The sequence below is a fragment of the Tachysurus fulvidraco genome, chromosome 15, assembly GCF_022655615.1.
Source record: "Tachysurus fulvidraco isolate hzauxx_2018 chromosome 15, HZAU_PFXX_2.0, whole genome shotgun sequence".
NCBI lineage: Eukaryota > Metazoa > Chordata > Actinopteri > Siluriformes > Bagridae > Tachysurus > Tachysurus fulvidraco.
The window spans coordinates 7,241,100-7,259,276 of NC_062532.1; the positions used below are offsets into that span (position 1 = coordinate 7,241,100).

The 18,177-nt window shown below is 39.7% G+C and overlaps 1 protein-coding gene across 6 annotated transcripts in view; it reads right to left on the reverse strand.

Annotated features, from left to right (window-relative positions):
• Window positions 1–6,457: 6,457 nt before the first annotated feature.
• The window catches only part of LOC113659103 (trinucleotide repeat containing adaptor 6A), a 34,827-nt gene continuing 23,107 nt past the window's right edge, over window positions 6,458–18,177 (reverse strand). For 5 of the 6 annotated variants that reach the window (XM_047800528.1, XM_027171677.2, XM_047800530.1 and 2 more), the window contains 15 exons: window positions 17,890–17,938; window positions 17,649–17,764; window positions 17,004–17,096; window positions 16,740–16,871; window positions 16,085–16,222; window positions 15,759–15,830; window positions 14,786–14,978; window positions 14,538–14,675; window positions 14,030–14,188; window positions 13,628–13,768; window positions 13,126–13,233; window positions 12,423–12,632; window positions 12,163–12,230; window positions 11,668–11,807; window positions 6,458–11,415 (listed from right to left, as the gene is read on the reverse strand). In XM_047800528.1, the coding sequence (XP_047656484.1) occupies window positions 11,088–11,415; window positions 11,668–11,807; window positions 12,163–12,230; window positions 12,423–12,632; window positions 13,126–13,233; window positions 13,628–13,768; window positions 14,030–14,188; window positions 14,538–14,675; window positions 14,786–14,978; window positions 15,759–15,830; window positions 16,085–16,222; window positions 16,740–16,871; window positions 17,004–17,096; window positions 17,649–17,764; window positions 17,890–17,938 (2,085 nt within the window). In that variant the 3' untranslated portion in view covers window positions 6,458–11,087. The remainder of the gene's footprint in view (window positions 11,416–11,667; window positions 11,808–12,162; window positions 12,231–12,422; window positions 12,633–13,125; window positions 13,234–13,627; window positions 13,769–14,029; window positions 14,189–14,537; window positions 14,676–14,785; window positions 14,979–15,758; window positions 15,831–16,084; window positions 16,223–16,739; window positions 16,872–17,003; window positions 17,097–17,648; window positions 17,765–17,889; window positions 17,939–18,177) is intronic. The other variant, XM_047800532.1, reaches the window with a different exon arrangement.

An 18,177-nucleotide genomic window follows, 5' to 3' on the forward strand; every position in this document is an offset into this window, starting at 1 on the left:
CCTTAGACTACTGCATCTGTGGTGGCAGTTTTGATCTACATATAAAAAACACAGTCAGAAACGGTGGTAAAAGCAAAGAAGAAAAATGAGATTTATTTTTGCTGCAGCAAAAAGGCGTCTTCCGCAGTGCAGAGTGCCAAGTCTACACAGTGAAGAGGCAAAGATTGGTGATTCAGCTCTCCCTTTTATACTGTGTGTGTGCGCATCTGTGTTTGTGACCTCTGTAAAGTCAATAAAAACCCCAATAATGTCAGATCTTATAAGGCACGTGCACCCATAAGGCAGGGGTGTTTTATGGCCTTTTGTCGTAGAACTGCTTATGGTAGGGACATTTGGTCCTGTTCTCTCCCTAGTCTGACACACAGAATTTACCATTAAAGCACAAAAAACACTCATGATATTTAAAATTTTCACTACACATGCAGCACTGCTACAATGGTGTAACTATACATGTTAATTTAAAAAGTGTATTGGTTTATTAAATATGATACACAAAGCAATTTGCAGGTGGAAGCAAATCATAAATTTGAGAGGAACATAATGTGAAAGTTGAAAGTTACATAGTTGAGGTTCCAAAGACCGTTCAATCTTTTCTTTATTCCTGTCCCTCAAGACATGGTGTTATCTCAACTTATGAAAGGCACAGACAACTAGTGAAATTAAGCTAAAGTGATGGTTGTCTATGCCATCTTGAGTCTCAACAGTGTGATCACGAAGACCAAACATGTCCTCAGAGCCTACTTCTGCTTTCACGACTCTGTTTAATAGAGACACTTGGGAATCTACAAACAGATTCAGATTCTGATCATTTTATTTAATGCCATGTCAGCAATCAAAGCTATTTTCATGGCAAAAATTCAATCACAAAAACACAAATAGCATATAAAACAAAACAAATATAAACAGCAAGTCATATACATTTTTTTTTAAATAACATAAAAAAAATACAAAACTTTTTTTTTTTTTTTAAAGTGCAGTAAAAGATAAAAAAACATTTTTTGATAAAAGATAAAAGAGCATTCTGTTTGTGTTAAGTCCAGGACAATCTAATAAAATATGTTTGACAGATAAGGGAATATTACAAAACACAAAGTTGGGTCTTTTTTAAAAGAAAAAAAAAAGCATAGGTCAATTTTTAATGTCCTTATTAAGAGCTTCGGAATCTACAAACATTGTCGGTTTTCCTAACTGTCAAAAACTAATGGGTAACTAACATGGATTAGCTGTGGTCGTTAACCAAGGACTGAAACAAACCAACATAACCAGAAATATAATTTCCTAACATTCAATATCATAAAACACATTCTCACTTGTGAAATGTAATCCCTTGCTGTCTGGTTTTTAGATTTCGTTTGTTTGAACATCCAAACGCAGCACAGAAGTCCGGCATAGTCCGGCATGTGTTTGAAGTACAAGACCCATGTACAAAGATGGCGGCGGTTTTGACGCATTTTTAGGCCCCCAAGGTCACATCTATGTATAGATATCCATGGGTTGTTGTTAATATTGATTAGAACATATAGCACAGTGAACTGTACTCTGGTAGAATGGGTAGGTGAAAGCGTTGACTTGGGTGGTGACTTGAACATCATCTAATTTTGGGTTTTCCTGTTGTGGGTCGCCACATTAAATCATCTGTTTCCACCTAACTCTATCCTCAGCATCCCCTGCTCTCGCACCAGTTACCTTCATGTCCTCATTTAAAACATCCATATACAGGTACATCTCAATAAATTAGAATGTCGTGAAAAAGTTTATTTCAGTAATTCAACTCAAATAGTAAAACTTATGTATTATATAAATTCACTAAACACAGACTGAAGCTGTTTAAGTCTTTGGTTCTTTTAATTGTGATGGTTTTGGCTCACATTTAACAAAAATGCACCAATTCACAAATCTAAAAAAAAAAATAGAATATTTTGTAAGACCAATAAAAAAACATTTTTAGTGACTTGTTGGCCTTCTGGAAAGATTGTTCATTTACTGTATATGTAATCAAAACTTGGTAGGGGCTCCTTTTGCTTTAATTACTGATTCAATTCAGCGTGGCATGGAGGTGATCATTCTGTGGCACTGCTGAGGTGGTGTGGAAGCCCAGGTTTCTTTGATCTGCATTTTTTGGTCTCTTGTTTCTCATTTATCACTTGACAATACACCATAGATTCTCTATGGGGTTCTAATCAGGGGAGTTTGCTGGCCAGTCAAGCACACCAACACCATGGTCATTTAACCAACTTCTGGTGCTTTTGGCAGTGTGGGGAGGTACCAAATACTGCTGGAAAATTAAATCAGCATCTTTAAAAAGCTGGTCAGCAGAAGGAAGCATAAAGTGCTCTAAAATTTCTTCGTAAATGTGTGCAGTGACAAAAAAACACAGTGGACCAACACCAGCAGATGACACTGCACCCTAAATCATCAAAAACTGTGGAAACTTAACACTGGACTTCAAGCTACTTGGGCTATGAGCTTCTTCACTCTTCCTCCAGACTTTAGGACCTTGGTTTTCCAAATGAAATACAAAACTTGTTCATTTCTTCTTCTCCTTAGCCCAGTGGCTTAACAAGAGGAATACCACAACTGTGGCCAAATTCCGAGAATGACTTCCGGTGGCGCGCATTGCAAGATGGCTGCACAACACTAGGCTCCCGAATATTAACCTCTTATTTTTGGATATTTATTTCATACAGAGGGAATATTGTCTCTTTCTGACAACTGGTCAATTCTAATACAAGAGTGGCAACCGGCAAAAAATATTATATTATAGTGTTATAGTGTTATAACACATGCTTCTTCATGACGGTTTTGTAATGAACACCGTAATAGTTAGGACCGATGTAGAGTAGCGATTGTGCTTCATGACTGTATTTGCAGACTTTGACATTTTATGATATATGTACATTAAGGAAAATATTTCGTTGTTACACTGTGTTCTGCAGTTCTCTAATAAAAGGGTATTTCATGCTATTCTGTATCACATGTAGTCGCGCCATCTCCTCCTGCGCTCCCGTTGTGGACAATGTGACTGTAAGGCAGCGCTGAGTATTGTTTATTTATTTATTTTTTTAATACATTTTGAATTACGTTTGGATTTTACTAGATGTATATAGCCTAAAACAATCGGTACAAATAACACTGTTGGATTTAATCTTCATGATAATGTGGATACAACGTATGAAATGGAGTGAAAATTAAATGTCATTAATTCTTATAATCGTTCTTCTCACAGTTATTTTCTACAATCTAACTGCAGTTCACGACCTCACCATCTGTGTCGCCAAATCCCTTTGTCTCCAGAATGTGCGTACGCACGTCTCAAAGTTTGCTTAAAGGTGCGCACATTCTCCCGTCAAGTTTTTTTTTTATATAGATCACAACCTTTGCGTGGGAACTGGCACGGCACAAGTGTCCCCCTTTTGTTCAACTTATCAATAGAACCCCTGGCACACTATGTTAGACAGTGCAGTCTCATTACACCAATTCGGTTTGGCGGATCAAGCCACTCTCCTTATATGCAGATGACACATTATTATTTCTCTCTGACTTGCAGAGCTCGCTTCCTAACGCCCTCAAAATTATAGACGGATTTGACATACTATCGGGATTTAAAATTAATCATTCAAAAACTATTTTGATGCCTAATTCCGATGGTCTACATTTTTCTATTCCAAAAAATATCTTAATATCAACACAAGTTAAATATTTAGGGATTAAACTCAGACCTACTTTACCCCAATCTCAAAAATAAAACTTATGTCAATCTATGAGATAATTGAGTCAGATACTCAGCGTTGGATGTATCTACCCTCATTAATTTTATTAGTTCCATGCTTCCTCTCCCCCACCTACAAATTATTGGAAGAAAATAGAAAATGCATCTTTTTCTTCCACGCAACCTTCCGTTAGCATGCTTGGATACAGCACCCTGTGAACATCCAGCTTCTTTGAATGAATGTTTTTGGCTTACTCTCCTTGTGAAGGGTGTCAATGATCAGATCAGCAGTCTTTCCCATGATTGTGTACAGGGGCGGTACTAGGCCTTCTTTAGGGTGGCTCCAGCCCCCCTGTCTGTGATCTCAGCCACCCTAAAACTAAAATTATAATTTTTATTTTCATAAATAAACAATACAAATTATGTTAAAATGCAGGACATGTTGATGGGAAAGAAAATTATTTATCAGTGTGATCAAAGGGTGATTTTTTTTTACTTTGCGTTTACGCGCGTGCGTAGTAGTCTTTCAAAAGTGCGTCATCAGCTGTCTGCTTTATTTGAATGGAGAAGCACAGGTACGCGCAGCGTGCACGCGCAGTCAGAGCTGGAGGCGTTTATCTATAACGTTAATCGGCAGAAAACCGCAAATACGGCAACCAAAAGCAGTGAAATTTCACTATTCTTATTACCAGAGTTGTAGCACAAACAAAATATTAATGCAAACAATCCATTCAATACTAAATAAAAATAACATTTATTGATTTGGTCTTTGTCTTGTGAATATGTTTATATTAATGACTGCATTCATTGGACTCACTGTTTGTAGAGAATGCACACATACATAAACTGATTTGATTCAAGACTGGCATCAATACATCATGTGTAAAAATTTTGGTGTCCACTTTTGACATTTTAAATAATAGCATAACTTTTGGCTTACTATGTAGTCATATAATATATAATATAAAACTCTTCTTGTTTTAAATTCTCACTGAGGGCTAGAACCCCCTAAAGATGAAATCCTAGAACCACCCCTGATTGTGTAGCCTAGTGATGGAAAGAGATGGAAAGAAGCTGGGTGTGGGGTGTGGAGACTTGATGGCCTTGTAGCTCTTTCCAGACGGTAAGAGGACAAAAATTGTGTCCTTGGTGAATGGAGACGATGATGATGCTGGTCTGTAGTCATCTAGCGTACACAATGTCCAGGTTTCAGAGCTCAGTATCTGATTTGTTGCTCATTACATTATTGTATATGTATTTTTTAGAAGAAAAATGTGGTCATTTAAAGCAGGTTTGGATCAAGTTGATGCCAAATGAAAAACTAATCTATAAATTAATAAACTTATCAGTTTAATATTCAAATCACATCAGTGCTTTATTTTTAGAATTTTTTGAATTTTGCAATCTGGACGTTGGCTGAATTCTGGTGAACATCTACATGTAATGTGGAGCGATTTCATTTACTTTCTAGCCTTGTCTAGACTTTCTGCAGCAATCACATTAGGTTTAACAATCCAGTCTCTCTAAACATCTTCCTCAAACTTGATTAAGTCGTTGATTGGACAGTCGGTGCTTAGACCATTATACAATTGGTCCAGTTCACTATAATCCAGTGTCTGAAAATCCTACTTCTAATTCTCCGAGTGTGCGCTTATCTGGAACGTTTCACTACTCATGCGAGTAGCTTCTTACATAAAGCGCACACTATTATACGTGATTGACGGCGCTCTCTCTCTCTCTCTCTCTCTCTCTCTCTCATTTTCTACCGCTTATATAAACTACCTCGGGCCACGGGGAGCCTGTGCCTATCTCAGAGACAAAATGATTGTATTTATGGTTTCAATGCTAATTGTGAATGGAAATTTATCCAAGGGAACAAAACGTGAATGACACGTTTATTATTAAAGTAGCGATACGGCGTTTCGCTTCATTTTCTAACCCCGCCAAGTCAACATGGTTGAAATACTATATAAAATACTTAATGCAAAGATGCACCACAATGTAAACTTGTCCTTTTTTCATGTTTGGTAGAAAATTATGTTCGATCTTTAAAGTACATTGTGTGTTCAATTCCAGTGTTAGCTAGCTAGGTTAGCATACTATTGACTAATAGTGTAACAATAGTTCAGAAGTGAACATGTAAGCACAGAGATGGAGAGACCTGCAGGCTCAGGTATTATACACTGGGACCTGTGATGAGTCTGTGGTGAAAAGGTAGTCAGTGGATCTGAACGGCATTCACTAAATTCCAGGGGTTTCGTTACCACGACGTAAAGTGGGCGTGTTTCTGGAGGTCTTGGAAAAACGCCCCCTTTAAAAAAAAAAAAAGTGCATACCTATGATGGATAATGAAGGACAAAACAGCCATACGGGTAGATTTTATATTTTAGATCTATTATATTACACAGTTAAGCTATTTTCAAAAACAAATAAACAACCAAAAACTACGGTTAGGGTTGGATTACCAAATAGGCCACGCCTACCCGATGACGCAATATCTGTTACGCTGTTCTGAAATCCCTGGAAATAAGTGCGTCTCGAATTTGAACCTCTGGTAAATTAAGGTTGACTACCAAACACTGGTTCCCTCTCTGTGTCCTGCAAAGTCCAGTCTTGCCACTCAATTAGATTTAAAGGACATTATTAATCGGTCCAGACACCTTCGATTATGACAAAGATCTTCGTGATTAACAAGAGGGAGAAAACACAATGTTAGGACGTGCAAAAGAAAAGAAAAAAAGGAGACAGTTCAATGTTAGACTTTTTATTTATTTATTGCGGGTTGCACCCAGGTTTATACAGCTTTGTATTCTGATATTAAGATCAGAACAATACAAACAGTAAATCAGTCTACAAGTAGAGGCAACAAAAAAACAAACAAACAAAAAAAAAGAGCTAAAAACCTACTCTACGGCTTTATTCCACTTAATTCGAAAACCAAGCAACAAAAAGAGGAAAGTAAAAACAGCATTAGAGGAAACATTCATCACTACAAGAGTTTCTACCTTGTGTTCTCGTTATTATCCGACTAAATATTGTTAACAATGACCGTTACAAATAAGGATTGTCCTTCAAAAAGTGCAGTTTCCCCCCCAAGCTAAACACATTGATGCTAAAGACGGCAGCAGGAACGCTGAGGAGACCTCCTGCTCGCTCAGGTCATTTCTGCAACGTTTTTAAATCTTTGTATATTTCAAAAACAGTCCTAGCGAAGCAGTGTGCATACTGAGGATGCGCGCATTTGTGTGAGCATAAAACCAGAATGGTGTATTTTCAGTTTAAAAACTTTTTTTTTTTTGACATTTTTACCGCTGAGGAGTGTCATGAAGTCGCTGAATTAACATTTAACAATAACATCAACACTAATAATGCTCCAAAAGTCTGCTACAACTGGCCCGCTTTAATTTTTGGAGAAGAAAACACCAAAATAAAAAATATACGGATGTCAGTCATGGCACGTGCGTTTGAAGGATTTTTTTTTCTTCTTTAAAAACCCTTAAATTCCACTTGGGATTATTTTGATTCTGTTCCTTACGCGTTAACACACATTATTCTAATGGAAGCCTCGTCCTTCGCTGCATAGACGTTCTCCGAATGTTCTCCAGGATGGAAGAGTTTCTCGTTCGGCCTCTTTGTGCTGGTTTTTTTTTTTCTTCTTCTAAAGCTTTTAGGGTTTTTTTTGTCAATCGAGAATCGGAACGACGACAACCGACGGCGAGACGCTCTCACAGTTTAAAGTCAAAAATTGCAAACAGTAGGAACGATATTTGTTTTAAAAAGAAATAAAAATGAACCACACACACACATACTGTGATGATTCGCTCACAGGATCAATTAGAAAAGAAAAGAAAAACACATTCAGTACAAAAGTAGAATGTCTATGCCAGATTACACCCCCCGCCCCCCACCCCATTCACCCGGCTGCCGTTATGCATTATGGGGATTGTACATTGCCATCCAGTTTGAATGCACACACGCGCACACACACGCACACTCCTCCTGCACTTTCTTTCTACATTTGGCATGACAGTGGATTACAGAACTGTTTTCTCGTTCAGACATAAACACAAGTACAAGACGACAAAAACACGAAAGAAACTCAGTGGCTATGAGGCACCCCCCCATCCCCCCTTCAATTTCAGTCAGCAAGTTGGAGGAAATGAGCACAAATCAGAACCATTGTTAAAGCTCAGAGAGGATTTTTCTCCATATTAAAAATCACACATGTTCTGGGTGGATAAACAGCAGTGTAGTAATGGACGCATGTAGTTAAGAGTGTAACGGAGACTATATGGATAGAGTGTGTGTACTGGGACGGGGAAGTCGAGGAAGATCCACTGCTGTTCGTTCCCACGCACAACAAAACAAAACAAAAAGCTAAACACAGAAGTGTGTGAAGTTGAATTAACACTGCACAGAATCTGACAGAGTGAGCGATACATGAACGTAAAGACGAAGCGAACACACGCTGAGCAAACCAGCACCAACACTCATTTAGTCTGCATTATTGTAAGAGGGGACCGACAAAGGCAGCTAAACCACTGCTGAGCATTTTCCACACACACACAGCTAATTTCTAGATAAGAGGACTGTAGTCATGGACACTTGAGGTGTAACAGACACTGTGGACTTCAATCTGCACGCGCGCACGCAAAAGTCTGGAGCACCAGCACGTCACGGAAGATGAGGAGTAACACGACGGAAGTGTGTGTGTTACAGCAGGGTACGGTCACGAGCAGGGTGTAATGACACACGAGCACAACACAATCCTCCTCTCACTCTACAGCTACACTCTGCATGCACAAACGCTTTAATCAGCGGCTGTTCACACCAAGTGCAAGCGCAAGGCATTTTGGGATTTTTTTTTTTTTTTTAGTTTTTTTTTTTTGTAATATTTTTTAATGGAAATGTGGAATCATTCAGCAAAGAAGCTTTTGATTAAAGTTCGATTTGGTAAAGCGGTTATTAAAACGGTTCAATACTGGCACACGCAGCATAAAGTCGCAAAAGAAAGGCTAATACTCATGGGTTTAAACATGGATATATCTTTCTCTCATACACACACACACACAATAGGGAGCATTAACAGCTTACACACACACACACACACACACACATTAAGGTCCATGGCTTCGCCTAATGCTGACATCTCTGTGCATCAACAATGCGATATAATGGTTATGTACATGACTAACACGTGTGTTTAGGTTACATTCCCCTCTGAGGGCGTAATCAGAGGCTCCAGCTGTTCACACACCGACACACCAGCGCTGAGAAACCAAAGGGAAAAACACAATAATAATAATAATAATAATCATAGTGATAATAGTAATGACACGAGCAGCCAGATTGATCCATATTGTAAAAGAACTTCAGAGACCTGTACACATTACAATCATACTCTATTTGTAAACAGTTAAAAAGCCACGGTGTTGCATCATCTTCGGGAAACAAACGAGAAAAAAAAAACATTTTAATGAAATGTAGATTACTTAAAAGTTAAACGAACTGCCGACTGTGGCGATGTTGGGGGAAGAAAAAAAAGACAAAAAAACAAACCAAAACAAAACACAATGAAGGCTCGTCTACAATCGGCTATTCAGAATGCCTTTTGGGAAAACTTCAGCTTTAAAAAAAGAAAAAGCAATTCCGTCACAGAGCTACAGGAAATGCATAGTTTCTGCTTTTTCTTTCCTTTTAAACCAACACTCAAACACTGAAGGAAAAGAACAGATGAGACCACACAAAAAAAAAACTAAATGAAATGAAAACACCACACAAAAAAATGTGTGAAAGAAAAAAATGAAATGCAAAAAGATAAGGAGAGAAAGAGAAAAATACAAGGAGAAGTAAAACACTAAAAGAGGTGGGGGAAACAACTCCAAAGAGGAGTAAATAATAGAACTAATAAAACGAATGAAGAGTAGAATAGAAAGAAGCAGAATTAGATAAAGGAAGTGAGCGGGGCAGTTAATGAGCGCGACGGTGTGTAAGAATGTCTCCAGCTTAAAGCAGGTTTTTGGCAGAGAAATAAACGCACTCAGCTCCAAGTAGTCGTTTCAGTGCTAAAAGTTGATTTTTCCTACAATTAGGGGTTTTTATTTGAGGGGGGAAAAAACTGGCTATATTTCCTGAGAACCATGCTGGTTATTGAGCAGACGACAGGAATACATCTTATAACCGACGGCATGGCCGAACACTGATCAGTATTTCCCAGAGATACACGGCATCGTCTTCATCCACAACAGTTTCTGTAGTTGTTTGTTGTTTATTTTTTTTTTCAACTTTTTAAAAACTTTTAGGTTTTTTTTTTAATTCGTTTTTTTCCTTATTTTATAATTTTTTAAAGGTTTTTGTGCATTTTATGTTACTCATTTAAAATGAAGGAAGAATGAGCGTACGTTTCCCCCATCCAAAGTCTGTAAACAAGAGGAACCCTATGTGGTGCCTCCAAAAAAGACCAAAGTAATCCAAATCTTCAAAGTGCTGTTTTTTTGTTTTTTTTTTTGCGAGTCACAGCTGTGGCTACAGTTTCTTTAGACTGCAGAATGCTAAATTCTTTAGTTTTCTTTTAAAACACACAAAAAAAAAGAAGAAAAAAAAAAGAAAAAAGATAAATTGGTGCAATACTCATTTAACGTGTAATATCACCATCAGGTAATCCTAAAGGTCAGCATCTTAACTTGATCTCAGACTCCACAATACCACGATAAGGTAGGCGTACGTCAAGGCATAGTAGAGCACACACTCATGCGCTCACACACACACACACACACACACACGCATTTTAAGAACATCCTTGAGTAAACATCTACACTGGAACTGTCGGCTCCCTCGATATTGCAGAGTTATATACTGAGAAAAACCACATTCAGTGCAAAGTTTAAAAAAAAACAACAACAAACAAACAAAAAAAGCTAACAACGACACATTTATAAAAAAAAAAAAAAAAAGAAATGAAAAGAACTGGAATTCAGATACACATTGAATAAGCTGAAAGATTTTGTTTTTTCCTGTACGTCTGCATGAAGAGCACGACCTGGAAGGTTTAAAACGCATCCTTTCACATTATCGTATTGGCCTGCATGATTCAAGTATTCACACTGATATGTTTTTGTTTTTGGGCTAAAACAAAGTGGACATATGTGCAGAGAGAAAAAAAGAAAAAAAAAATCAAAAAGAAAAAAGTCGTAACTTACTTCCACAGGTTGACCCCGCCTTATTATGATTAATATTATTATTACGCTTGTAAGTGAAGAAACTAGTGCCTTTAGATTTTTTTTTTCTCCATAAAGAATCTAAATAGTCATGATTCTGATGAGCTATGCCACGCTGAGGTCACAGGGTTTTCTTTTTTGTTGTGTTGTGTTTTGATGCATTACATGGAGTCGCCACTTCCTGTCATGTGATCCACTGGCAGGAAGGAAGCAATGGGGGAGGGGCTGCTGAGCCGATTGCCCCCATCGGGACAGGCGCTGGATCCCCAAAGGCTGCTGGAGTAGCTGGGTGCCCCCCATAGTGAGGAGGACGGGTGCAGCTCACCCCCACCGCCGCTGGAAAAGGCGTCTGACGAGAGTCGGCTCTGAGAGGACGCCAACGCCTGCCAGCCTGCAGACACGCACATCGACTGGCCTTGTGCAAAAAATCTATTTATCTCCTCCTCGCTTGCAAAGTCAGCCAGGATCGTAGTGTTCCCCAACACACACCTGAAAGAAAAAGCCAGCGAGTCACCGGGCGCACTGGCTGCAATCATTTACATTTACGGCATTTAGAAGACACCCTTGTCCAGAGTGACTTACAACTGAGCAAATGAGGGTTAAGGGCCTTGCTCAGGGGCCCAGCAGTGGCAGCTTGGTGGACCTGGGGTTCAAACCCATGACCTTCCGATCAGTAGCCCAACATCTTAGCCACTGAGCTACCACATCCAAGTAACTAAACGATCGCGAGGCTATACTTACATGTGCAGTGATTTCTGAGCCTTTGCCGCCTCCTCCTTTGAGCTGTAGCAGACAAGAGCATTTCCATGTGGCAGGTTCAGGTGGAATGTGATGAGTGGACCATGCTGCATGCACAGAGTACGCAGGGTAGAGCCATCGATCTGCAACACATGCACACAGGTCACAACTTTAGTCATGGTAACCATTTTAGTTCGTAGTTCTTTTCTATTTAAAATGTAAGCCTTTAAAGTTCTGTACACAGAGCAGAAGGAGTCACGTTATACAACAGATCTGACAGGAACATCACCGTGCTTAATGCGCATGATCAGAACTGCCCATTTCTGTCGAATGTTTGATTTAGATTAATCAGAAGCTGCTGATTATCGTTGTTTAAGGACAAACCTGAACACAGCTAGCTAACATGTTTTTGTGAATATGACATGACCCTAAATGTAACTACAGACAAAGAGTATTTTATAAATGACAATTTGAAAGAGGGTTAAATCATTTAAACACCTGAGGTGTGAGATTTTTGAGAACAAGCCAGTTGGTTCTCCCTGAGCTGCTTTCACCCCAGCTGGAGCCTGTCAACAAAAAACAAACACATTCAAACATTTATTAAGTCACACTTATAATGTCATTTTTTTAGGAAAAACAACATATTACTTGTTTAATATTCAATTCTTGTGACCATAAAGTCCAACACAGTGTTTTAGAGCTTTTATATACAACATGATCACATACGATGTCAAGCTTGAAGCACTTCTTCTACTGACCTGGAGTGTATCTGGGTTCAGAGCTGCCCCAGGCACCGAGTCTCAGTGCGCCATTGCCCCAGGAGGAGGGTTGCTTCTGCCCGGTGAGGCCGGGTGGGGGACGGGACGGAGCAGAGACGCCTTTAGACGACAGAGGAACCTTCCACAGCTCATGAGCTAAAGAGGAGTTAGACACTGAACCAGGAGACCATTTAGAGTCACTGCTTCTGGCTGCATGAAGAAACAATGAGACAGCACAACACAAATGATCATTATGCACTGACAAAATGCAGCTTCACACTATTTGTTATAGTGCATTTACCATTAAAATGAGCTAATGAACACTAGGTGTGTGTTTTATATATTCCAGGCCACATGATGCTCTTTTCTAGTAGGTATTATTAAGTGCATGTTTGACGGGCCAGTGTTAGTGCATTAGGCTCATAGTTCTGTTAACAAAAATGACGTTACACACTGCCACTGGGTGGAGCGAGAATTCTCATCAATACAACAGCCATGACATTCCAAACAAAACCAGTGCGGTCATGAGTGGGTCAGTAAAAAAATCGGCAATAGAAATACAGCCAATCTGATAACCAGCAAAAGTGACACCTAGTATTTTTTTACGCTTTACACTCTAACCGACTCTCCATCAGTTTTCACAAAACCATTCATGACTGTGGCATCTGAATGCTAAAATACAACGCTTCTAGATCTGTCCTACCTGAAGTGCTTTGTGCTGTACTGCTGAGGGAACTACTGTGGTTGGAGGCACGAATGGATGTCCAGGCACTGTTGGAAGGCAGCGTGGTGTTTAGTGATGAGGATGGCCCTGTTTTTAAGATAAAAACCTGTGTTAGGGCATCATAGATGTAGATAACCTTCCACAAACCAGTCTGAACTGTTGGGAACTGCACAGAAACGTGGTAAAACTTCACCCGAGGCAGAATTACTGCTCAAACTGCACGTGCTCATCAATACTGACTATATAACCAACTGCTACAGAGAAAAGCTGGACATTACTGTTCCAAAAGATGTACTGAGTGTAAATGACAATATACATGCAAGAAGTACATTGGTTTTGAAATCTTTAGTTCAGGCAAATGTTAATGTGCATAACGCTAGACTTCATTAATATAGATGAGGCATCATGGTGGTGCAATAACAAGAAAACTTCCAGAACTCGTGCGTTGTGCTGAGAGTCCAAGTGTTAAACAAGTTTTTACCATTGTTCCTGTCCCTGAGGTGATCAACATCCCGCACTGTGTTAATGGAGAGGTTGTTAATCACACTGCCAGGAGTGACGAACGGGTCCGTCTCAGGGTCGATGTTCGGGTAACCTTTCCATGGCTCACCGGGACGAAACTCTGCAAAACATACGTTCATCATATTCTTGTCATTTTTATGATGCTCTCACACGAGTCATGTTTAGCCAACTGTAGATCTGCACGTGATTCTGCCTAGTTACTGTAAACCAAGAAGTGGTTATCACCACATTTGAACAGTAAAAAAAAGGTTTTAATGTAAATGAATTTTAACTCTACATGTACTGTAGGTGCACCAGACCATTACACTACACCCTATGTAGAAAGAATGAATGAATGAATAAATAAATAATTCATCCAAACCTGGTGGCCAGTTGACATTAGAGGATGCATGAGGTGATTTGGCACGAGTGGGCCAGCCGTCCCCCACTGAACCGGGAGGGCTGATGGGAGAATTACTGGAGTTTATAAAGTCATACGGACCAAAGGGAGGGTCTTCAATCCTCAGAGAGGACATAGCACCTATGGAAGAGAATATCGTTAATGCTAATTATTTCCCATGTACATACTATGTACAAAATCATAATCTGACTTTGTTTCTGATAAATGTTTCGTTATACTGTACAACCCTCTAATTGCAGAATCTCAAAGCTCAACAAATGTGCAGCATTTTTTGTCAACAAAACGAACGGCCAACAGTACAGCGTTGTCAACCGTAGATTACAAGGACTAGTCCAAGGGCATCTGAAATTATAACAGCCCCATACCGTGCGACTCGGGCAGTGACTAAATAAATCCATGATAGAAATGCAATAAACGTCACAAACTCTGTGGCACACAAATACAAACAAAGCTGCAAGTTTTCCCTCACCAGGTTTGCTGGGGTTTTGATCAAGTGGCGTGTTAAGAGAAATATCCATTGCGGTCCACTTCTTGAGACGGGACTGTGGCTCTTTGAACCCAACACTCCCAATATCAGGATTGTTTACATTCAAGTTTGAGGCCAAGCCTACGGTGAGGACAGGAAAATATGGTCAAGGCGTGTGTGAAATGTTCTGTATAACATACTTCTAGCAAATCCTTTACAATCAGCCTGCTTGTCTGAACAGGGTTACCCACCTAAAGGGAAGTTGGTGAAAGAATTGAGTGCGTGTTCTTTGTGCAAGTCAGGTGTGTTCAGGCTGATGAAGTTGTCCATATAGGGTTTGGGCTGGTGCAGTGATGCAGGCTGTGGGGGTGAGTGTTGCTTCAGCAGGGGCTGATCCACATGACGAGGAGGTGGGACCATGGCACCTCCAGGAAAAACACGACCCTGCAAAGAAACATATTGAATTAAAACTTGTCTGCTTCGTTTCCATATTCAGATTATATGCAATATCAGTGATAAGAGTGTGTGTCGTGAGATAGGAATAAGGAACAATACCAAATTTGCACATGGCCCTTAAAAGGTAGGGTCTCCATTGTTTGAGAAGCGCTTCAGAAAACTGAGTCGGGCCGACAAACAAAACAAATGTGTAGCCAATGAGCAGAAAGGGGCGTGTCTTGTCAATATGCGGCAGAGAGAGTGTTCAGTGCGCATGTCTGACATTAGCAGAAAGCGATTGAAACATTGACATGGTGGAGAAAAACATTAAGCGAAGAAGCAGGACCTGTGTTAATATAGGATCAGCTTTAAGGAGCGGGAGAGAACTGAAGGAGGCTGATGGGTCGCTTTTCTCCTTCTCGATAGGTGAGTAACGTTGGTTTTGCTTTGTTACACAGAACTAATATATGCCGTGCTTTGCATGATTATGCTTGTGTCATTTTTGCTTGTTTGTTTATCTGCAATCGTACTGTTCTTCCCTTCAGCTATGATAAAGACACATTTCTTTCCATTAGTTGCCTGGGTTAGGTATGTATGTGTGGGTGGAGCTATCAATACAGGGGTGGGACCCATTTGGGTTGGGGCGTGTTTGTTTTGGTGATTTCAAATGTTAACGTTGGCTTTCAAACATCCCGCACCCCCCCTTTAACTTATACAGACAATAAATGACAGCTGACTAAAGTCCAAGGCAGTTTGTAAACCTATGATGTCTAATGTGGAATCACTCACCTGCTGTTCTTGGGTTTGCCGGTTGTTGCCAGTCATGACTCTCTGACTTTGAGCTTTCTGCTGAAGGAGACGCTGAAAAATGCACAAAAGTGATGTTGAGCTCAGTGGAATAAATCGTTACACATCTTAACAAAGCGTGCCATACATACTTCATTATATATTCTTTATTTTAATGGCACACATTGTTGGTGAAGGAATTCTAAAGTGTTTTTCTTTTTTTTTTGGATAATGTTGACATCTATGGTGCTATGGGTAATTTCAAAGACTGTGCTCACTACTAACGTGTGTTTAAATGAAATGTCTTAAACAAAGAGGGTTGGGTTTACCTGTAGCTGATTTATCTGATTGAGCTGAGAGAGCTGGTTGAGCTGGGAAAGCTGATTGAGCATAGCCATCTGCTGAGGGCCAAAAATTGTGTTCAGACCGGCATTATTGGGTGGATACTTTAACAATGACGGAGGGACCTTAAGAGGGGAAAAAGGTAAGTATAGAGTGTAAGTTATTCAAGATATTATGCATTTAAAATGTTCCAAAGCTCACAGACCACACAGTTGTACAATATAGCCCTGCTGTTGTTCGCCCTGCCAAGGCCATTTATCAAAAGACAGACAAGACAGCTGGTACATGCTATTTAAGTGGTAGACCATTTTCAGAGCAGCAGGGACACTGACATAATGGTGGCATTTGTGTGTGTGTGTGTGTGTGTGTGAGAGAGAGAGAGAGATACAGATAGATGTTGGCCAGAGCAGCAATGCAGGGGGAGAAGAGGGAAAGAAAAAAGGGTTAGACCCCCACACACCCCCATTGTCACTGTTAGGGTGAGAACTAGCCCACCAACCAAAATATTCAGCCAATCATAACGTTTAGTTATGAACTGATAACAGATGCTAAATAAACCGGTCAGTAAATGTTCACAATATTCAGAAGCACTATAATCATAACTGATTATGACAAAATAATGGCAGAAGACAGATGATGTACCTGAGAGGGGAGCAGTGGAGGAGGCACTTGGTTGCGTAAATTGGACTGAGTCGAGTTCAGAGGTTGTGCTGGAGGCTGCTGGGAGTTTCGGCCTTGTGCTGCTCCGTGTCCACCACTGTACATGTTTACGTTCTGCAAAACACAAAACACAACAAAAATTTCAACACACCAAATGGAAACATCGTTGAAAGCCATGAACTTTCTCTCAGACCAGCCGAAGGTCAGAACTCCTACACGTTAGCCTGAGCGCAGGCGGCGACTCACCTGCCTGCCTGAAGCAGAGTTAGAGAGGGGAAAGCTCAAGCTTTGTGCATTTTGTTGTTCATCCACTACAGAGTTATCACAGGGCAGAGACAGCTGAAGGCAAATACATATAAAGGCACAGACAAGGAAGGGAAAAAGCCAGAAGAGGAAAGCAGCAAAACAGGAGAAAAAGCGGAGAGTTAGTGCCAAGCTGAGGTGTTGATATTGCACTTTATTATACGTTATTGTTTTAAGAAAAGAGTCTTAATAAATGATCAGTGAGTTCAGAAGCATTTTAACCATCATGCTTTCAAATGTGACAAAATGCCTTTTATGCTTCCTTCCAAGTAAAATACTGTTGCAAAATGCTGTACATTTTGAAATGTCTATAGTAATATATATTAAATTGCAGAATGCAATAACCAATTCTTAAAATTCTCCCAAATAATACCCCAGTGTAACAAACAGCCTTTATAAACACTGTATAATGAAAAGCCCAAAATGTAACAGCAGCAAAGGTCTTATTACACTGATTAATTTCACCATGAATAGACAAGTCTAGCGGGAAAAATGGGCTTGAAGCATATGACCTACAGCAGAGGGCGCTACAAAAGCACTAGGCTGAAGGGAGAAGCGGAGAAACGGGGCACTGCTGTTGTCACTGACCTTCTCCATGTACGAGTTGCGATCGATGGGCGACGGATCTTTGTGGATCGGGTGGCGTGAGGCTGATTGCATGTTAACACTATGCTTATCCACATCCATTCTCTTATCCATCATTCCTGTAGATAAAAGATGAGGAAGATATAAAATGTACTATACAAAATATCTAAAAATCAAAATATTAAAAGAAAAAATTCTTTAAAAATCTTTAAAAAAAAAAAAAAAAAGAAGTCACATCACACACCTGCAGGCATGTCCATCTTATTGCTCTTCAGGGAGTCTTCAGAATCCCTCTACAAATAACACAAAAACAGATTGGATTAGTTCAGACTAAAAAAAAAAGATGGAACTATATTCATGGCAAAGCTGTATGAAAGCTATACAGAGCTTCTTTTTCAACAGCTTCCAATGAAATCCTTGTTCAAACAAAAGAAATCTTTCTGAAATCTAACTAACGACTAGAGCAGAAACCTGAAAGATTTATACAAGCAAAAGACTAAAACCAGTCAACTAGGCAAATCAGCCGTGCTAA